The sequence below is a fragment of the Panthera uncia genome, chromosome D1 (genome assembly GCF_023721935.1).
Source record: "Panthera uncia isolate 11264 chromosome D1, Puncia_PCG_1.0, whole genome shotgun sequence".
Lineage (NCBI taxonomy): Eukaryota > Metazoa > Chordata > Mammalia > Carnivora > Felidae > Panthera > Panthera uncia.
Window position 1 is genome coordinate 90,772,245 of NC_064808.1, and position 20,277 is coordinate 90,792,521.

General features: G+C 40.0%; 1 protein-coding gene across 5 annotated transcripts in view; it reads right to left on the reverse strand.

Moving 5' to 3' along the window:
* Window positions 1–6,504: 6,504 nt before the first annotated feature.
* Window positions 6,505–20,277, reverse strand: part of VWA5A (von Willebrand factor A domain containing 5A) — a 35,397-nt gene continuing 21,624 nt past the window's right edge. For 4 of the 5 annotated variants that reach the window (XM_049611446.1, XM_049611456.1, XM_049611465.1 and 1 more), the window contains 4 exons: window positions 13,628–13,783; window positions 12,184–12,314; window positions 8,575–8,701; window positions 6,505–8,033 (listed from right to left, as the gene is read on the reverse strand). In XM_049611446.1, the coding sequence (XP_049467403.1) occupies window positions 7,954–8,033; window positions 8,575–8,701; window positions 12,184–12,314; window positions 13,628–13,783 (494 nt within the window). In that variant the 3' untranslated portion in view covers window positions 6,505–7,953. The remainder of the gene's footprint in view (window positions 8,034–8,574; window positions 8,702–12,183; window positions 12,315–13,627; window positions 13,784–20,277) is intronic. The other variant, XM_049611475.1, reaches the window with a different exon arrangement.

The window sequence follows — 20,277 nt, forward strand, 5'->3', positions numbered from 1 at the left end:
CTGACAGCTCAGAGCCTGTAGCCTGTGTTGAATTCTGTGTCTCCTTCTCTCTGTCTCTCTGCCCCTTGCTCAGTCATATTCTGTCTCTCTTTCTCTCAAAAATTAATAAACATTAAAAAAATTTTATATAAAGGAGCAGGCTATAAACCTTCTCAAAATGATTGAGAAAAATGATTGAATAGCTAATACTCAGTTAATCCATAGTAAACATTTACCTCAAGCTAAGTGCTATGCTAAATTTTACATTCATTATTACTTTTAATCTCCAATAGAAACCTTATAAAGTAGATGGCATTTGACAAAGAAACTGAAAAGTAGATGAAATATCTTGAAGATTACACAGCTAGAAAGAAACTGAATTGAGATTCTAATTGCAAAGCCAATGCTTTCAAGCATTATGCTTTGATGAATGCCAGAGATCTGAGTTTTGTACTGAAACAGAAACAGATATAATGTGGTCCTCAAGTGCTTGCATGGCTGGTGGTCTTTATACGCTGTTCCATGTGATGACTCAGGAATCATAGGCAGATATGGTAGAAAGATTTATTTTCAGGATAGAAAGTGTTTAATTATTAGAAAATGTACATAGGTGAAATACACAAGCTTATGAGATGATTAGCTCCTTGTCGCTAGAAATATCCAAGGTGTGGAGAGAATCATCTTGTAGGTGTGCCATTAAGAACATTGTCAATTTGGGGGCACCTGGGTGGCTCAGTCGGCTAAGTGTCCGACTTCGGCTCAGGTCGTGATCTCGCGGTCTGTGAGTTCGAGCCCCGCGTCGGGCTCTGTGCTGACGGCTCAGAGCCTGGAGCCTGTTTCAGGTTCTGTGTCTCCCTCTTTCTCTGACCCTCCCCTGTTCATGCTCTCTCTCTGTGTCAAAAATAAATAAATGTTAAAAAAAATTAAAAAAAAAAGAATATTGTCAATTTGGATGAATAACTTGAATCAATGTTCTTACTAATTATGAAATTATTTGGTTTTGTTTATACTGTAAAACTTTTCAATGATACTGACCTAACACAATAAAAGTGGAATGTTTATTTAATGATGGTAATTCTACTAACCCCTATACAAAAGAAATGACAAATATGCCCGTAGTGGTTACAAAAGTATTGTAATACCAAGACTGCTGTGAAAACATTTTTTTGAAAGGAGAAACATAGGTCATGGAGCGAGTTCAGATGCTACTCAGGCAGGGTCTCACAAGATGAGAGTGGCCTGTTGAGATGTCATAGTGAACAGACCACAGATTTTTTTATTTTTAGACTACAGTTTTAATAAAAGCTAACATTTATTGTGCGTATGTGCTAGAATTGTGTTGACTGGTCTACATGTATTATCTCTTTCAGTTCTCCCTAGAACTCTATTAGGCACGTAGTATTATTTCCCCCATTTCTAGTAGGAGATTTAGCCTCATAGGGTTTAAGCAATTTAATCAAGGTAATGAAGTTGGTCAGTGGTAGAGATGCATCTCAAATCCAAGATAACATGACTCTTTCCTTTCGGTTATCAAGAAAAATGTTCAGAACTAATTCTGACTTTCAAATACTTATTCATAACTAATATCACTTTCCTTGTGTGATTGTTTCAGTTTTCTGGTGCACTTTTATGTCATTTTAATTAATTCTCTCAAGAACTTTGTAAGGTGGCCCTTATGAGCCCTGTTTTACAAATGAGGAGGTTGGAACTCAGAGCATCTGTGACTTTCCAAAAGTTAGACCACAAAGGAATCCAGGCATTCCCAGGCTGAGCCGTCTTTCCACTACATCATTACTGCTTCCAAAATGACTCCATACAGACAGCAGCTGTCCCTGTGTAAGAGGAGAGTTAACAGTAGATTCATTCTCGAGATTTAGAGGAGGCTTATGTATACCCTCACAGTCATTACTGTTTTTATGTAGTGTTTTCTGACAAGATTATGGCCGTACACTATGGGAGAAAGTGAGAGAGTGACAGAGAGCAGCTTGTTCAGCTCATGTCCTATTTCATAGGGTAGGAGTCCCAGAAAGTTCAGTAGATATTCCACAAGAGAGATGTCTTGCTATGGTATATTTGCAGGGAAATTTCCCTTATATTGAAAGCATCCTTGTTTAAATCAGAGAAAACCTTGTTTAACTCCTTTTTTTCCTCTACTCCAGGAATTTAAGTAAGTCACTGGCATATTCCAGAAACAACTGGTTTCTCAACTAATCATTCAGCAGAACTTTCTGATTATAAATAGCAAGGCTAAGTCTAGGCATTCTTGGTCCAGTGACAGGTGCTTTATTGTTTGTTGGCAGGACTGGGGTCTGGGGGAAATGGCCAAGTGAAAATTTCTTCCCTTACTGCAAAAACTCTGAGGAAGAATTGAACTATGAGCCAAAAATGGAAAAGAGTAGGATGATGGCTAAAGGGTGATAAATTTCTTAAGGCTGATATTTTTTTCCTTTCCTTTCTTTCTTTCATTCTTTCTTTTCTTTCCTTCTCTTTTTTCTTCTAGTAGGAAAGTGCTCAGTTTCTTTGTTTGACCTCTTGACAATTTAATGGTTTCTATGAAAGAGATGTGATCCACCTAATAGAGGAGTTAAAGTAATAAATGTAGGAATAAAACTCATAGTTTCTACATCTTTGGTGGTGGAGAGATGGGAATGATAGAAATATCAGGGACTTGAATACATGGAACTTTCTTGAATGATTTGGTGTCCTCAGTCATTACCAATTCCTAAGTGATTTCACATGCTTGTATCTGGTCCCCACTCCCATTATCAAAGCCTATGAACTCCTGGGACATGGTTCAGGTAGCCACACCAGGCTAGAATACTGGAACAGCTTCTGGACCAGAGATAGCAGACAGATATTAGTGGAATTATCACTAATCTAGCAGGGTCTGAGATATAGCCCCATCTGCCAAGCAAACTACAGTATCCAATTTCCATGGGATAAGCATATAAGTAGGTCAAGGTTCAAGAAAAGTAAACTTTCTAGTAAACAACATGTATCCTAGAAGAGACAGTATAGCATCCTTACAAAAGGGGGAATAAATAAAATATATATATATTAAAATATATACATATGTATATGTATATACATATGTACATATGTACAAATAAATATATATTAAAATATATATTAAAAATAAATGATATATTAAAATTATATAATTATATATATATAATTAAAAAATTAAATAATATATTAAAAATAAAAATATATTAAAATATATACATATGTATATGTATATACATATGTACATATGTACAAATAAATATATATTATATATATAAAGAAAACCCAAAGACGAAGAAACAACTTGAAAGAAGCCTGAGTGGGGGAGAAACACCTTACCCATTAAAAAAAAGGAGAAGAATTATGGTAGATTTCTTATCAAAAACTACACAAGCAAGACAAGAGTGGGGTGAAATATTTAAAGTGTTAAAATGTTTGAAGAGCATAGGATATACTGAAACCAATATTGCACTGTAAACTAACTAAAATTTAAATTAAAAAAATAAGGTATAGGATATAAAATTCTTCCAGTAAACTTTCCCTTCAAAAGTGAAGAAATAAAAACTTTCCCAAACAAAAATTGAAGGAACCCATTTCCGGCACACCTGTTCTGCAAGGAATGTTACAAGGGATCCTTCAGGAAGAAGGAAAAGGATCTAGGTCAGAAATTCAGATCAACATAAAAAAAAAAAAAAGAGTGTTGGAGAATAAATAAATAAAAGTGGAATAAATGTTTTCTCTTAATTGATTTAGAAGATCAATTTAAAACAATAACAATAACAAAGCATTGGGTAATCATTAACATTTATTTATTTTTTGAGAGTCAGAGAGAGACAGAGCATGAGCAGGGGAGGGGCAGAGAGAGGGAGACACAGAATCAGAAGAAGGCTCTAGGCTCTGAGCTGTCAGCACAAAGCCCGATGCGGGGCTTGAACCCATGAACCGTGAGATCATGACCCGAGCCGAAGTCAGTCACCCAACCAACTGAGCCACCCAGGCGTCCCGGGTAATCATTATATATATATGGGTAAGAGAAATGAATAGCAGCTATACCATAGTGGTGGGAGTGGAGGTTAAGAAAATTCTGTTATAAGGTGCCTCCACTACACAGAAAGTGGTATAGTCCTATTCGAAGATGAACTTCAAGTTAGTTTCAAATGTATATTGCAAGTTCCAGGGCAACAATTTTAAAAAACAAGAAATATAATTGATGTTAAGAGTAGAGATAAAAGGAAGTCACATAAAATGCTTAATTCAAACCAGAGAAGGCAAAATAAAAAGGGGGAGGGGAGAATGCAACATATAGAAAACAGTTAAACACGATAGATATAAATCCAATTATATTAATAATTACTTTAAATATGGTAAGTATGTCAATTAAAAGATAAAGATTGTCAGAGCAAATTAAAAAAAAACGAGCTCCAAGTATATATGCTGTCTACAGGAAACCTACTTTGAACATAAAGATGTACATAGATTAAAGGGGTGAAGAAACACACACCATGCTAATGCTAATCAAAAGAAAGCTGGCACAGAGTGCCTGGGTGGCTCAGTTAAGCTTCCAACTCTTGGTTTCAGCTCAGGTCATGATCTCACGGGTTCATGAGATCAGTCAGTTAAGCATCTGACTCTTGGTTTCAGCTGAGGTCATGATCTCACGGCTTCGTGAGATCAAGCCCCACGTTGGGCTCTGTGCTGACAGCACAGAGCCTGCTTGGCATTATCTCTTTCCCTCTCTCTCTGCCCCTACCCAGCTCACTCTCTCTCTCTCTCTCTCTCTCTCAAAAATAAACACTACAAAAAATTTTTAAAAGAAAGAAAGAAACCTGATGCGGCTATACTCATTTCAAACAAAGCAGATTTCAGAACCAGGAAACCCATCAGGGATATAGGTGTTACATAATGACGAAAGGGTGAATTCTCCAAGAAGATGCAATAATCTTAAATGTGTACACAATCTAACAAGAGATCATCGAAATACCTGAGGCAAAAACTGATGAAACTGGTAGGAGAAACAGTACATGGGCTTAGCTCATTGCATGAGATTTTTCTTGGTTTTCTTCTAGTCAATCAGATGCTAGAAGCACATGGACTGTTTTTGAGGAAGCAACGGCTCAATTGGGAGAGGAACGGCACATGCTACATGATCCCAGCGTGACTATGCTGCAACTGGGGAAAAGAGGCACTGGGTTTCATTAAGTCTATGCGCAGTAGGGTACCCTGCTCTGGAAGGTACTGGGCTCAGTGTGAGTGGAGAATCTCGAGGTAGTCCTATCTGCCATCCTCCTGTGGCCAAGTCTCTGCAGCCCGGAAAGAGCTGCAGGGTGAGGACGCCCAATGGGAGTTGAGCTCAGTTTCTCTCCTGGGCTCCTTGCCCAGATCATCAGTTCCTGAAAGTACAGATGGTGCTTTATATTTTCCAAAAACATGAGGCACCAGCCTTGAAAGTGGGCTTCGATAAATGTGCCAAAACATACTTGTTGATTATGAAGACCGACACTTGTTTAAATTTGAGGAATTTACAGTTGGCACAACATGTTACTGCATGAGCTCGAATGGAAAAATAAAACCATACTACTTTAAAACTATAGTCAGTTCTGTATGTTAAAGAAGACACATGGAAGATTGCTTTTGTTGTTATTGTTTTGTTTTGTTTTTCGCTCTAGCCTAGTCCACAAGCTGAAGGGTAAGAAAAAGGGAAGGTAATAATACATGTAATTAAAAAAAAAAAAAATGATCTGTACAATAAATGTAAAGGGCCATGTTTTTATGAGCACAGGGTAGTTCTACAAGTTGCATGGTCTTTAGGAAGCTGTCTCTTGTCACAACATCAATAGGACCTATCTAGATGGCAGTCATGGATATAAACAAGCTATTTTATAAAGACTAAGCCCTCACTTCTGAAACTCTAATGTCCACGTGAATTACCTGGAGACCTTGTTAAAAGGCAGACTTTAATATGGTAGTTCTTGGGGTTGCCTAAAACTCTGCATTTCTAGCAAGCTTCCAGGTGATGCCACAGCCCTATTCCACAGGTGACATTCAGCCATAAGCAGACTTGTGAGAAAAGCCTGGGAGATCGGTCTCCACTATGCAAGTCAGGCTAATGTTCCTGAGGTTCACTCAACAGCTCAACAGAACTCCGGTCTAGGCCATTTTCTACATAAGTGAACAGATACTGAGGTCCTCCTCAGTGTTCTTGAATATTCAAGATGAAAGTGACAATGGAATTCGAGTGTCATCCCACTTTTGCATAGAGGGATACTGAGCTCCTGGGGGTTAAATCATTTGTCCATTATCACATAACTATTTAAGTGTATTGTCGGGATTCTACTAGTGGTTCTCTGATCAGTGTCCTTTCCTTGCCTCATGTGAGTCAGGAAATCAGCCTACAACGCAAGATGAGGGGACAGGACCCAGTGCAGGCATCAGCAACGTTGAGAGGGAAAATAAGGGATAATAAAACCAAGGCAGGTCCAAAAAATAAGTCCACAAAAGATCAGACCCAAGAAAGTGCAGTGTAGAGACAGCCATTTTAATACTGATACAATAGTATCGTAGGGGACACCACGTCAAATAGGGTCATTCCCACTAGGACAGAGTATGTGGGACATGAAGGTCAGAAACAAGCATGGGGAGCCCCTTTCTTCCTCATGGGCTGAGTGATCCAGTCTCAGGTCTCAGGCAAAGGTACCTTTAAACCCACTTTTTCCTTTATTATAGATTATAGAGCCTGACTTTAGGCCTCGTGGGTTCAGGCCAAGACGAAAGATTCCATTATTAGCTTCTTACTAAGATGTTTAACAATTAAGGGGTGCCTGGGTGGCTCAGTCAGTGAAGCATCCGACTCTTTATTTTGGCTCAGGATCTCATGGCTCATGAGATCAAGTCCTGTGTCAGGCCCCACAGTGACAGCACAGAGCCTGCGTGGGATCTCTCTCTCCCTCTCTCTCTCGCCCTCCCTAGCTCACCCTCTCACCCTCTCTCTTTCAAAATAAAGAAACTTAAAAAAAAAAAAGTTTAACAATTAAGGAGAAACATCTGTCCCCAAAAGGTATGATTCAGTCCCGTCTCTTAGGCAGTGGGAGGGAAGGCATGTGATACTGGTTAGCAAAATCCAAGTGGAATCAACCGGGAAGGCCACCAGCAGTGCCGCCTCTCACAGAGGACCCGTGGAGTCTCTCTCTTTGTGATCTTGAGGTTATACTGATCCCGATGCTGGCTTTCAACCTCCCTTCCAACTCTTTGTCCTATCTTAGAATAGAAAATTGGATAGCTCAGCAGTCTGGTCGTGATGAGTATGTAAGATCGAAGGGAATAGGGGTGCCTGGGTGGCTCGGTCATTAAGCATCTGACTTCGGCTCAGATCATGATCTCACAGTTCCCACACTGGGAGTGCCCAGTTCAGGTGAGCTCGAGCCCCAGTTCGGGTGAGCCCCACTTCTCTCTCTCTCTCCCCTGCCCTTTGCCCCTTGTGGGATTCTCTCTCTCTGCCCCTTGCTCAGTTGCACCATCTCTCTCTCTCTAAAAAAAAAAAAAAAAAAAAAAAAAAAAAAAGACCAAAGGGAACAGGCGAATATAATGCACTGAATTCTCTTATTTAGGGATCTCCTACATCAGTGCTGTACCCGTTAGTGGAATCTGTGTCACCTGTTGTTCATGTGGTCATGCTGGAAAACCCAGAAGGAATGTAAATATCTAAATATCTAAATGCTTTAAATTCCTCCAAAGAAAGGGAACAGGTTCTGGGACCATTGGCACTTGGCTGAGGGTACACGTTGGGGGGGCAGCGGATCGCCCTACCCAAAGGGAACAGGGAACAGAGAGGCAAGGTGGGATGGGCATCCTTCACTTGTATGTCAAGAAACTGACAGGCCAGGTGTAAAAGACAAAAACACACCACAGCAGGAGAGCGTAAAGGAAAGGGCAGCAGCAGGGGAGAGGCACTTGTTTCTCTGGACAGTCTCCTCAGATGCCAAAGACAGCAGGGTCCACGGAGGACTTGGTAAAAGCAATAGCAGCTTTCACAAGCTTTTTCTTGATGGAGCCTGTCAGGAGGAGAAAACAAGAATTAGGCTGAGGAATAACAATGAGTGAACGCTCTTCCCCGAGTCTCCCCTAAACTGGCCTGCTCATCTCCCCGGAGTCTGGCTCCTGTCTTTCTTTAACATCCCTGACTTTTCTCTTCCTACTGCCCAGATTCCCTTTCATCTTCTCAGACCCCGGAAATACTGAGCAGCAGTGAGCTAATAAACCCCCGAGGGGTGAGAGCTCCAGCCCAGCCTTATACTCGGTACAGTACCGAGATGGTGAGGAGAATAAACACCACGCCATCTCCTTCTCACAATTCACAGTCCCCATCCTTGTCCCTTTCCCTCTTTACTTACCTCCCCCTCCCCCATTTAAGACTGCACTCTCAGACCCCCCAAGGAAAGAACTATGGGGGAGTCCAGAAAAGGTCTGAACTGGGAGAGGACCACGGGGCCTCCCTCTCGGTCACCTTCTAGCAGGCTTGGAGGCTCAGCACCTGGCAAGATGGCCAGCTTCCGACGGAGGGAAGGAGATGGGGTCTTAGGACTGAACTCCTACCTGCATTACTGTTAATCCAGGTTCTGGCCTTCTTTTCCAGAAGTTCCCACTCACACTTCTGGTGCTTAGCCTTGGCATGTAGCCAAACCACCGCCAGGACTGTGGCCCAGCTTGAGGAATCTGCATCCTGTACAACACACGGAGACTTCCCTGAAACCTCCAAGTTGGAGCAGGAGGCCCCTCGAGGGGACGCAAACACCTCCTCACTCACTTTGCTCCAAACTGCTGTTAAATGTGACGACCTGTTCTCTCGGAACCTCATCTGCTACTTGCAAGGCGTAAAGCCAGGCCCTGAACCTCAGGGCAAATATTGTGAGTCTTAAGGGCGGTGCTGAAAACTCCTACAAAATCCCCAACAAGCATTCCCAAGCTATGATAAGAGAATACGTGCATAATTTCTTTATATTTTTATAAAGTATTGAATGTTTTATTTGAATATTTGCCAAACCAAAAAAAAAAAAAAAAGAGGAATTACCCATAATGACATTTTTCAATTAAAAAAAAAACAATTTTAAGTTTATTTATTTATTTTGAGAGACAGAGATAGCGTGAGTGGGGGAGGGGCAGAGAGCTAGAGAGAGAGACAAAAAGAGAGAGACGGAATCCCAAGCAGTCTCTGGGCTGCCAGTGCAGAGCCCCATGTGGGGCTTGAACTCACAAAACCGTGAGATTATGACCTGAGCCAACACCAAGAGTCAGCCACTTAACCACTGAGCCACCCAAGCATCCCACCAATAATGACATTTTTGAGACAGAAAACTGATTCATAAGAAAGTGAAATGATTTGCCCAAAGTTGGCCTTCTAGCAAATGACACAGCTGGGACTGGAGTCACACTGTTCACTCAAGAGAGAGTCTCAGGCAGAGAACAGAAAATGAGTTTTAGGGATGCCTGGGTTGGTCAGTCGGTTAAGGGTCCGACTTTGGCTCAGATCATGACCTCACCAACAGTGAGGTCAAGCCCCACGTCGGGCTCTGTGCTGACAGCTCAGATCCTGGAGCCTGCTTCAGATTCTTCCTCCCTCTCTCTCTCTTCCCCTCCCCTGCTCACACTCTGTGTCTCTCTCAAAAATAAATAAACATTAAAAAAATCTTTTTTTAAAAAAGAAAGAAAATGAGTTTTCACCCAGGGTCCCACCTTCAGTTTATAGATGCAACAGATCAAGAAAAATTGTTCTTTTAGATCATGAGCCTTAAAATTTGGAAACAGCTATCAGGTCCTCTGTGAGGAGTCCTGTCAATCAAAATTCTCAATTCCTTTCATTCTTCTTTAAAAGAACTGCTAATGTCAAAGCAATAAGAATCCCCATGCTTGATCTAGTCTAGAAACAAACATCACAGTGATGTTTAAAATATACCTCCTTAGGGGCACTTGGGTGGCTCAGTTGGTTAAGCATCCGACTCTTGATTTTGACTCAGGTCATGAAGTCACGGTTCATAGGTTCGAGGCCTGCATCAGGCGTTGTGCACTGACAGTGTAAAGCCTACTTGGGATTCTCCCTGTCTCCCTCTCTCTCTGCCCCTTCGCTGCTCTCTCTCTCAAAATAAATCAACTTAAAAAATAAAAATAAAAACTAAAATACACTTCCTTAAGTGGTCACATCTGGAGGTCGGTGAACTTATGAAATTCTATGACCACAGCCCCAAATACATAACACACACAGCTCTTCTGAAAATCCTGTGCCTTCCACTGATCACATATCACATGCGTTGGTTCACATGAAGTTTGCAGTCACCCCAAGTCTCCATGTTGTAACAGGTCTTAAGTCATTTTGCTTCTATTCTCTGCTTACAAAATTGAAGATTTAGAAGCAAAAAGAGTATTTTGATTCCTAGTAAGTTTTTTCTTCCCCCCCAGGAAAAGTTACAAGTCATTCATTTTTCAAGGTCTTTTGGGATCTCAATTTTGTTACTGTTCTATCTCCCAGTTTTGGCAAATTTACAAACAGGAAAGCACTGGATCTAAATTTTCATTGAAAATATAAACCTCCAGAGAATTCAGAGCCTGGTGGCTCCAAAAATCTGTTGTAAGTTTGAAAAAATTCATTATTCAGTGCAATGAATTTTCAGTGAGTTTGTTCTCAGTCCATATACTCATCGTTTAAAAAATTCAAATTCCTTAATGAAATTCAGATACTCCAGGGTTCCTGACTCCCTGGATTGGTTGGCCCAGTTACCATGTCAAAGAAGGAAATGTTAGTCTGACATGTCATTGGTTTCCCAATAAAACCGAGTTAGAACATCATGATTCTTATATCTTTTTCCAATGGTTTAAAAATTATCCTTTTAATTATTTGTTCTAGAACAATTTTTTTTAATAGAAATATAATGTCACATACACATATAGTCCTAAATGTCCTAGTAGCCATATGTAAAAATATAAAAATAAACAGGTACAATTATTTTACTAATATGTTTTATTTAACCTAACACATTAAAAATATCATTTTAACATCAATATAAAAATAATTATTAATGAATATTTGCATTTTTTACAGTAAGTCTTAAAATCAGCATGTGTTTCACAATTACATCCCATTTTAATTCAATTAAGAATTTGGTTCCTCATTTGCATTAGCCATATTTCAATTGCTCAATAGCCATTGGACAAGTGGATACTGTATTAGTTGATGCAGGTACAGGATTTTTGAGGGTTTTTTTTTAATCATTTAAAAAATTTCTTTTAAGCTTATTTATTTTGAGAGAGAGAGAGCACGAGTGGGGTATGGGCAGAAAGAGAGGGGAGAGAGAATCCCAAGCAGGCTCTACGCTGTTAGTGCAGAGACCCGTGTGGGGCTTGAACTCATGAACCATGAGATCATGACCTGAGCCAAAGTCAAGAGCCCAATGCTCAACCAACTGAGCCACCCAGGTGTCCCTGAGGTTTATTTAACCACCTTTCCCATTTTGAAAATTCAGAACAACACCTGTCCTTCAGGCTTTTGGTCTTTGTCCATATTTAACAATTTCTCAGAAGATTTGGTAAGTTGCCTTGAAATTCTGGAATGAAATTTGTCCTCATTGGCAGACTTAGACACATTTGAAATAACTAGGTTATTCCCTATTAATACCTGTCCTGACTTCAGTGAAATTTTGCTGATTTGTGGGCCACATGCACAAATTAGTAGCAATGTAGATTCTGAAGACAGTTCTAGAACTGAATCCAGCTCTGCCACTGACTGGCTGGGAAAACTCAGACACAGTATTATGGTTCTATATAAAATAGCAATAATGTGAATAGGATTTACTTTAATTATTATGATGAATAAGTCAGTGGATGTTAAGTGCTTAGCATGGTGCCTGGCAGAGAGTAATTGCTCAAAAAATGTTAGTTATTCTAACTAAGATGACTGACGGGGAATATGAAGTGAAAGAAGATGTTTGCTTTCCCTTTGTCATCTGTCAACTCCCACCAACTAGGCTCTTAGTTCCTTGTTCATTCTTCTCTAACATACCAAGAAAAATCTTCAACATCTATTTATTAGAAATCAATTTAGTCTATGGCCTCCTACAGTCTCCTTTCTCAGATGAGTCATGAATCACCCCAATCTCATGACCGACCCCAACCCCTCAAAAACATACATACTCCTTTTTCTTCTCTGAATCTTACCTTGACAGGGAGTGCAGACCATAGGTCTTTCAAACTTATACCTAGGATCCTGGCCAGATCTTCATCTAGATCCCAGGAACCATCTGCATTTTGGAGGGATATCAGCTGCACCAGGTAAGTCTCTCCAAAGACTTTGGGGAACAAAAAAAGAGCATGACAAATTATAGAGCTACGATCCCTTAGTATACCTGAGAAAGACAGGTCTTAGCATACCTGAGAAAGACAGGCTATAGTGACAGCGCAGAGCTAAGCAGATCCTACCAAGATACCTGTCATAGTCCTTCCCCTGGGAGGCAGGTATTTTCTCTGTGACAATGTAGGCCACCTGAATGATATACTACATCTAGGGGAGCTACACTTAAAAATTTAGCAACAAGGAAAAGATACGAGGAACTAAAGAACCCACATGATAATGCTGCTTAAACTTTTATCCAGTCCTATTTAAATGGGCCTTAAAACTTGATGTATATTAAAGAAAATTCTACACCAGTGTAGCCTGAATTTTAATTATAAAAATTTTCAAAAGAAAGCAGATATAAAGGAAGCACCTAGCAACGTACCTCAAAGTGTAGTCTAGTGTCTTATCTGGGTGCTACAACAGTTGCTTAAAGACCACACAGAAAGTATCTCACATCTGGCTACCTATCATATGTGATGGTGTACTTAGAGCAACTTGGAAATTAGCAGGCGAGAAAAACTATAACTAGAAAACAATTCTACTCTAATGGGGGAAAACATCTATAGCTCTGAATTTCAACAGTCTTAGTTTGAACCTCAGCTTTGCTAACACTCAAAATGTACAAAAAGTATGGAAGGCCCTTCCTTGGCTCCATACAAAAAGTAGTTGCTAAATAGCTCACAAAATAGCTATTTAGTAGTTGCTAAATAGCTCACCACTGCTAGGTAACATTTCTTTCATCTTTGCTAAGAAGATGGTCAGAGCTGGAATATTCTAAGTGAGGAAGGCCTAGGAAACCAACACAAAGTAAAGCTACTCTGTGGCTACCATGAAGAATTTTCTCAAAGTGGCCAAGATGGCAGAACAGCATGGAAGTTCTTTTGCATCTCTCATCCCTGAAATGGAGCCAGATCAACACTAAACCATCTTGCACACCTAGAAAACTGACTTAAGGACTAACACAATAATCTGCACAACCTGAACCACAGAACTTGGCAGGTACGCAGTGCAGAGAGGTGAACTGGTGGAGAGAGAAGCTATGGAGGGCAGAGAGCTGTTTTTGCTTGCAGAGAGAAGACGGAGATTGGGGGGTGGGGAGAGTATGGGAAAGCACCCCCCGCCAAAAGCGGCTGGAGAGAAAAGGAAGAGTATGCAAGGGACTGAACAAAAAAGGGAGAAAGGAGGAAGGAGAAAGGAGAGTGTTTAAATTCCATTAAGACACTATAAACAGGGAAGCATAGAGTCTGAAACTCTACAGCTCGATACCTGGCGGTGCTCTGGTGGGAAGGTCAAATCCCCAGGAGCCATATTCAAGGTCCTTCAAGTCCTCGGGCATTATGTCTTGGACAGGCAGTTCCCTTGCTTGGAAGATATTTGGTGGAGGCTGTGAACCATACCTACAGCCAAAGATCCTAGCAGACCCTGGAGAACAACCACATTCACTGCTGTTGGAACAAGGATGTTAAGAGGGAAGCCTGGTGCCAGATGTGTTTTGTGATTTGCCATAATCCCTGAAATGCTGCTGCTACACAACTGCATGAAATTTTTCATGGGTGGACTGGTGCCTAGTCACAGTCTCTGAGCATCAGCAGCGGCAGAGTCTCATGAACATTCCTTGAGGAGGGCTGGCACCAGGCCATTGCTCAGCCAGACCCTCCTCCAGAAGGCCAGAATGGGTCAAAGCCACAGTCTCTCAGAAGTGAGGGGCTGGGAAACACAGCCCCATCTGAAATAAAACTCAGGAGGGTGGTGCCACCTGGCAGCCTGACAGCTTCGTCACAGACAGTGTAAAAGCGAGAAGTGAACAGAAGCCGGAGACAAAGGAGGGGTGCTTGATTGCTAGTCGGGGAGAGCACAGAGCTCCAATACTAGAGACTAGGTAGCTGGGCAACGCCATTTTCATCCCTCCCGCACATGGGCATAAACGCCTCTATGTGCCACAACAATCCGCCCCTGTGAGGTAAGCAGCGCCATCTACTGGAGAATGGAGCTGTTATACTAAGCCCCGCCCAACTGGGCCAACAGAGCTCTTGAGGAACACCAAGAGCTAACACAATGTGCTTAGTCTATAGACTATAAAGTGATTCACAGTTCGACTTCTAGGGGAGACTGATGTAATTTCAATCGTATTCAGTCTGTTTGCTGGTCAATCTATTCAATTTTTTTTCTTTTTCTTTTCTTTTCTTGAATACAGAAAGAGAAAAAAATTATTTTTATTTTCCATTTTTATTAAAAATATATCTTTAATTTTTTTCTAAATTTTTAACTTTTTTGTAAATTCTTAAAATTATTACTTCCATCGTCTCGTTTTATTCTATTTTATTGTATTCATTTTCTCAAATTTTCAAACATTTTCCTTTTTTCTTTTTTTTTCTTATATTTCCCTTTTTTCTCTAATTTATCAAGCTCCTTTCAACAACCAGACCAAAACACACCTAATTTCTAGCATCCTTTATTTGATTTCTTTGTGTTGTTTTTAATTGTACTTTTTTTTTAGTTTATTAATTCCTTTTCTTCCTTCAAAATGACAAAACGAAGTAATTCACCTCAAAAGGAACAACAGGAAGAAATGACAGCCATGGGTTTAATCAACACAGATACAAGCAAGATGTCTAGACAAGAATTTAGAATCACAATAATAATATTAGCTGGGGTTGAAAATAGATTAGAATCCCTTTCTGTGGAGATAAAAGAAGTAAAAGCTAGTCAGGATGAAATAAAAAATGCTATAACTGAGCTGCAATCTCGAATGGTTGCCACGGCAGCAAGAATGGAAGAGTAGATAAAGCAGAACAGTGAATCGGCGATATAGAGGACAAACTTATGGAGAACAATGAAGCAGAAAGACGGAGACTAAGGCAAAAGACCACGATTTAAGAATTAGAGAACTCAGTGACTCATTAAAAAGGAGTAACATCAGAATCATAGGAGTCCCAGAAGATAAAGAGAGAGAAAAAGGGGTAGAAGGTTTATGTGAGCAAATCACAGCAGAAAACTTTCCTAACCTTGGGAAGGACACAGACATCAAAATCCAGGAAGCACAGAGGACTCCCGTTAGATTCAACAAAAACCAACCCTCAACAAGACATATCATTGTCAAATTCACAAAATACTTAGGCAAGGAAAGAATCATGAAAGCAGCAAGGGGAAAAAAAGTCTTTAACGTACAAGGGAAGACACAGCAGGTTCGCAACAGACCTATCCACAAGAAACTTGGCAGGTCAGAAAGGAGTGGCAGGATATATTCAATGTGCTGAATCAGAAAAATATGCAGCAAAGAATTATTTATCCAGAAAGGCTGCCATTCAAAAACAGAAGCAGAAATAAAGAGTTTCCAAGACAAACAAAAATTAGTTTGTGACCACTAAACCAGCCCTGCAAGAAATTTTAAGGGGGACTCTCTGAGGGGAGAAAAGATGAAAACAAATAAATAAACAACCAAAAAAAAAAAAAAAAAAAAGACCAAAAGTGACAAAGACTAGAAAGGACCAGGGAACACCACCAGAAATTCCAACTCTACAGGCAACATAAGGCAATAAATTCATACCTTTCAGTACTCACTCTAAATATCAGTGGACTAAATGCTGCAATCAAAAGACATAGGGTAACAGAATGGATAAGAAAACTATATCCATCTATATGCTGTTTACAAGAGACCCATTTTAGACCTAAAGACACCTTCTGATAGAAAGTAAAGGTATGGAGAACCATCTATCATGCTAATGGTCACCAAAAGAAAGCCAGAGTAGCCATACTTATATCAGACAATCTAGATTTTAAAATAAAGACTGTAGTAAGAGATGAAGAAGGGCATTATATCATAAGTAAGGGGTCCATCCACCAAGAATATCTACCAATTGTAAACATGTATACTCCAAACATGAGGCACCCAAATATATAAATCAATTAACACAAACATAAAGAAACTCTTTGATAATAATACCATAGTAGGGGACTTCAACACCCCACTTACAGCAATGGACAGATCATCTAAACAGAAGATCAACAAGGAAACAATGGCGTTGAATGACACTGGACCAGATGGACTTAACAGATATATTAAGAACATTTTATCCTAAAGCAGCGGAATACACATTCTTCTCCAGTGCACATGGAACATTCTCCAGAATAGATCACATACGGGGACACAAATCAGCCCTCAACAATTTCAACAAAGATCAAGATCACACTGTGCATATTTTCAGACCACAATGCTATGAAACTCAAAATCAACCACAAGAAAAAAAATATGGAAAGATAACAGATACTTGGAGACTAAAGACCATCCAACTAAAACATGAATGGGCTAACCAAGAAGTTAAAGAATAAATTAAAAAGTACATGGAAGTCAATGAAAATGGTAACACCACAGCCCCAAACCTCTGGGACACAGCAAAGGCAGTCATAGGAGGGAAGTATATAGCAATACTTCAGGCCTTCCTGAAGTAGGAAGATGGTCTCAGATACATAACCTAACCTTACACCTTAAAGAGCTGGAAAAAGAACACCAAATAAAACCCAAAACCAGCAGAAGACAGGAAATAATGAAGATTGTAGCAGAAACCAATGCTATCAAAACCAAAAAAAAAAAACAAAAAAAGAAAACAGTAGAACAGATCAATGAAACCATAAGCTGGTTTTTTGAAAGGATTAACAAAATTGATAAACCCCTAGCCAGTTTGATCAAAAATAAAAAGGAAAGGACCCAAATAAATAAAATCAAGAATGAAAGAGGAGAGATTACAACCAACACAGCAGAAATACAAAAATAATAAGAGAATATTATGAGCAATTATAAGCCAATAAGATGGGCAATATGAAGAAATGAACAAATTCCTGGAGACATATAAACTACCAAAACTGAAACAGGAAGAAATAGAAAATTTGAACAGACCCATAACCAGTAAAGAAATCAAATCAGTAATCAAAAATCTCCCAAAAACAAGAGTCCAGGGCCGGATGGCTTTCCAGGGGAATTCTACCAAACATTTAAGGAAGAGTTACACCTATTCTCTTGAAGCTGTTCCAAAAAATAGAAATGGAAGGAAAACTTCCACTCTTTCTATGAAGCCAGAATTACCTTGATTCTAAAACCAAAGACCTCCCTAAAAAGGAGAACTACAGACTAATTTCCCTGATGAACATGGATGCAAAAATCCTCAACAAGATACTAGCCAACTGGATCCAACAATACATTAGAAGAATTATTCACCACGACCAAGCTGGATTTATACCTGTGATGCAGGGCTGGTTCAATATTCACAAAACAATCAATGTGATACATCACATCAATCAAAGAAAGGACAGAAACCACATGATCCTCTCAATAGATGCAGAGAAAGCATCTGACAAAATACAGCATCCTTTCTTGATAAAAACCCTCAAAAAAGTAGGGATAGAAGGATCCTACCTCAAGATCATTAAAACCACATATGAAAGAACCACTGCTAATATCATTGTCAATGGGGAAAAACTTAGAGCTTTCCCCCTAAGGTCAGGAACAAGACAGGGATGTCCACTCTCACCACTGTTATTCAACATACTATTGGAAGTCTTAGCCCCAGCAATCACACAATACAAAGGATTAAAGGCATCCAAATCAGCCAAGAGGAAGTCAAACCTTCACTCTTCGCAGATGACATGATACTCTATATGGAAAACCCAAAAGATTCCACCAAAAAACTGCTAGAACCGATCCATGAATTCAGCAGTCACTGGGTGTAAAATCAATGCACAGAAATCGGTCGCATTCCTATACACCAATGAAGCAACAGAAAATCAAGGAACCAATCCCATTTACAATTGCATCAAAAACCATAAAATACCTCGGAATAAATCTAACCAAAGAGGTGAAAAATCTATACACCAAAAACTACAGAAAGCTTATGAAAGAAAGTGAAGACACAAAATAATGGAAAAAATATTCCATGCTCCTGAATAGGAAGAACAAATATTGTTAAAATGTCAATACTATCCAAAGCAGTCTACATATTCAATGCATTACCTATCAAAATAACACCAGCATTCTTCACAGAGTGAGAACAAACAATCCTAAAATTTGAATGGAACCAGAAAAGACCCCAAATAGCCAAAGCAATCTTGAAAAAGAAAACCAAAGCTGGAGGCATCATAATCCGAGACTTCAAGCTATATTACAAAGCTGTAACCATAAAGACAGTATGGTACCAGCCCCAAAACAGAAACTCAGATCAATGGAACAGAATAGAGAATCCAGAAAGGGAACCACAAATGTATGGCCAACTAATCTTTGACAAGGCAGGAAAGGATATCCAATGGAATAAAGACAGTCCACATCCGGATGGCCAACAGGCACATGAAAAGATGCTCAATGTCGCTCCTCATCAGGGAAATACAAATCAAAACCACAATCAGATATCACCTCATGCTAGCAAGAGTGGCCAAAATGAACAAATCAGGAGACTACAGATGCTGGAGAGGATATGGAGAAACGGGAACCCTCTTGCACTGTTGGTGGGAATGCAAATTGGTACAGCAGCTCTGGAAAACAGTGTGGAGGTTCTTCAAAAAATCAAAAATAGAACTACCCTATGACCCAGCAATAGCACTGCTAGGAATTTACCCAAGGGATACAGGAGTACTGATGCATAGGGACACTTGTACCCCAATGTTTATAGCAGCACTTTCAACAATAGCCAAATTATGGAAAGAGCCTAAATGTCCATCGACTGATGAATGGATAAAGAAATTGTGGTTTATATACACAATGGAGTACTACGTGGCAATGAGAAAGGATGAAATATGGCCTTTTGTAACAATGTGGATGGAACTGGAGAGTGTTATGCTAAGTGAAATAAGCCATACAGAGAAAGACAGATACCATATGTTTTCTTTTTGTTTTTTAATTTTTTTTTAACGTTTATTTATTTTTGAGACAGAGAGAGACAGAGCATGAACGGGGGAGGGTCAGAGAGAGGGAAGACACAGAATCTGAAACAGGCTCCAGGCTCTGAGCTGTCAGCACAGAGCCCGACGCGGGGCTCGAACTCACGGACCGCGAGATCATGACCTGAGACAAGTTGGCCGCTTAACCGACTGAGCCACCCAGGCGCCCCAGATACCGTATGTTTTCACTCTTATGTGGATCCTGAGAAACGTAACAGAAACCCATTGGGGGGGGGGGGGAAGAGGTTAGAGTGGGAGAGAGCCAAAGCATAAGAGACTCTTAAAAACTGAGAACAAACTGAGGGTTGATGGGGGTGGGAGGGAGGGGAGGGTGGGTGATGGGTATTGAGGAGGGCACCTTTTGGGATGAGCACTGGGTGTTTTATGGAAACCAATCTGACAATAAATTTCATATATTGAAAAAAAAAAGACAGTCTCTTCAGCAAGTGGTGCTGGGAAAACTGGACAGCAACATGCAGAAAAATGAACCTGGACCACTTTCTTATACCGTACACAAAAATAAACTCAAAATGGATGAAAGACCTAAGTGTAAGACAGGAATCTATCAAAATCCTAGAGCAGAAAGCAAGCAAAAACCTCTTTGATCTCAGCTGCAGCAACTTCTTATTCAACATGTCTCTGGAGGCAAGGGAAACCAAAGCAGAAGTGAACTATTGGGACCTCATCAAAATAAAAAGTTTCTGCACAGTGAAGGAAACAATCTGCAAAACTAAAAGGCAACCGATGGAATGGGAGTAGATATTTGCAAACGACATATCAGATAAAGGGTTAGTATCCAAAATCTATAAAGAACTTATCAAAAGCCAGTGAAGAAATGGGCAAAAGACATGAATAGACACTTCTCCAAAGAAGACATCCAGATGGCCAACCGACACATGAACAAATGCTCCACATCAATCATCCTCAGGGAAATACAAACCAAAACCACAATGAGATACCTACCACCTCACACCTGTCAGAATGGCTAATAT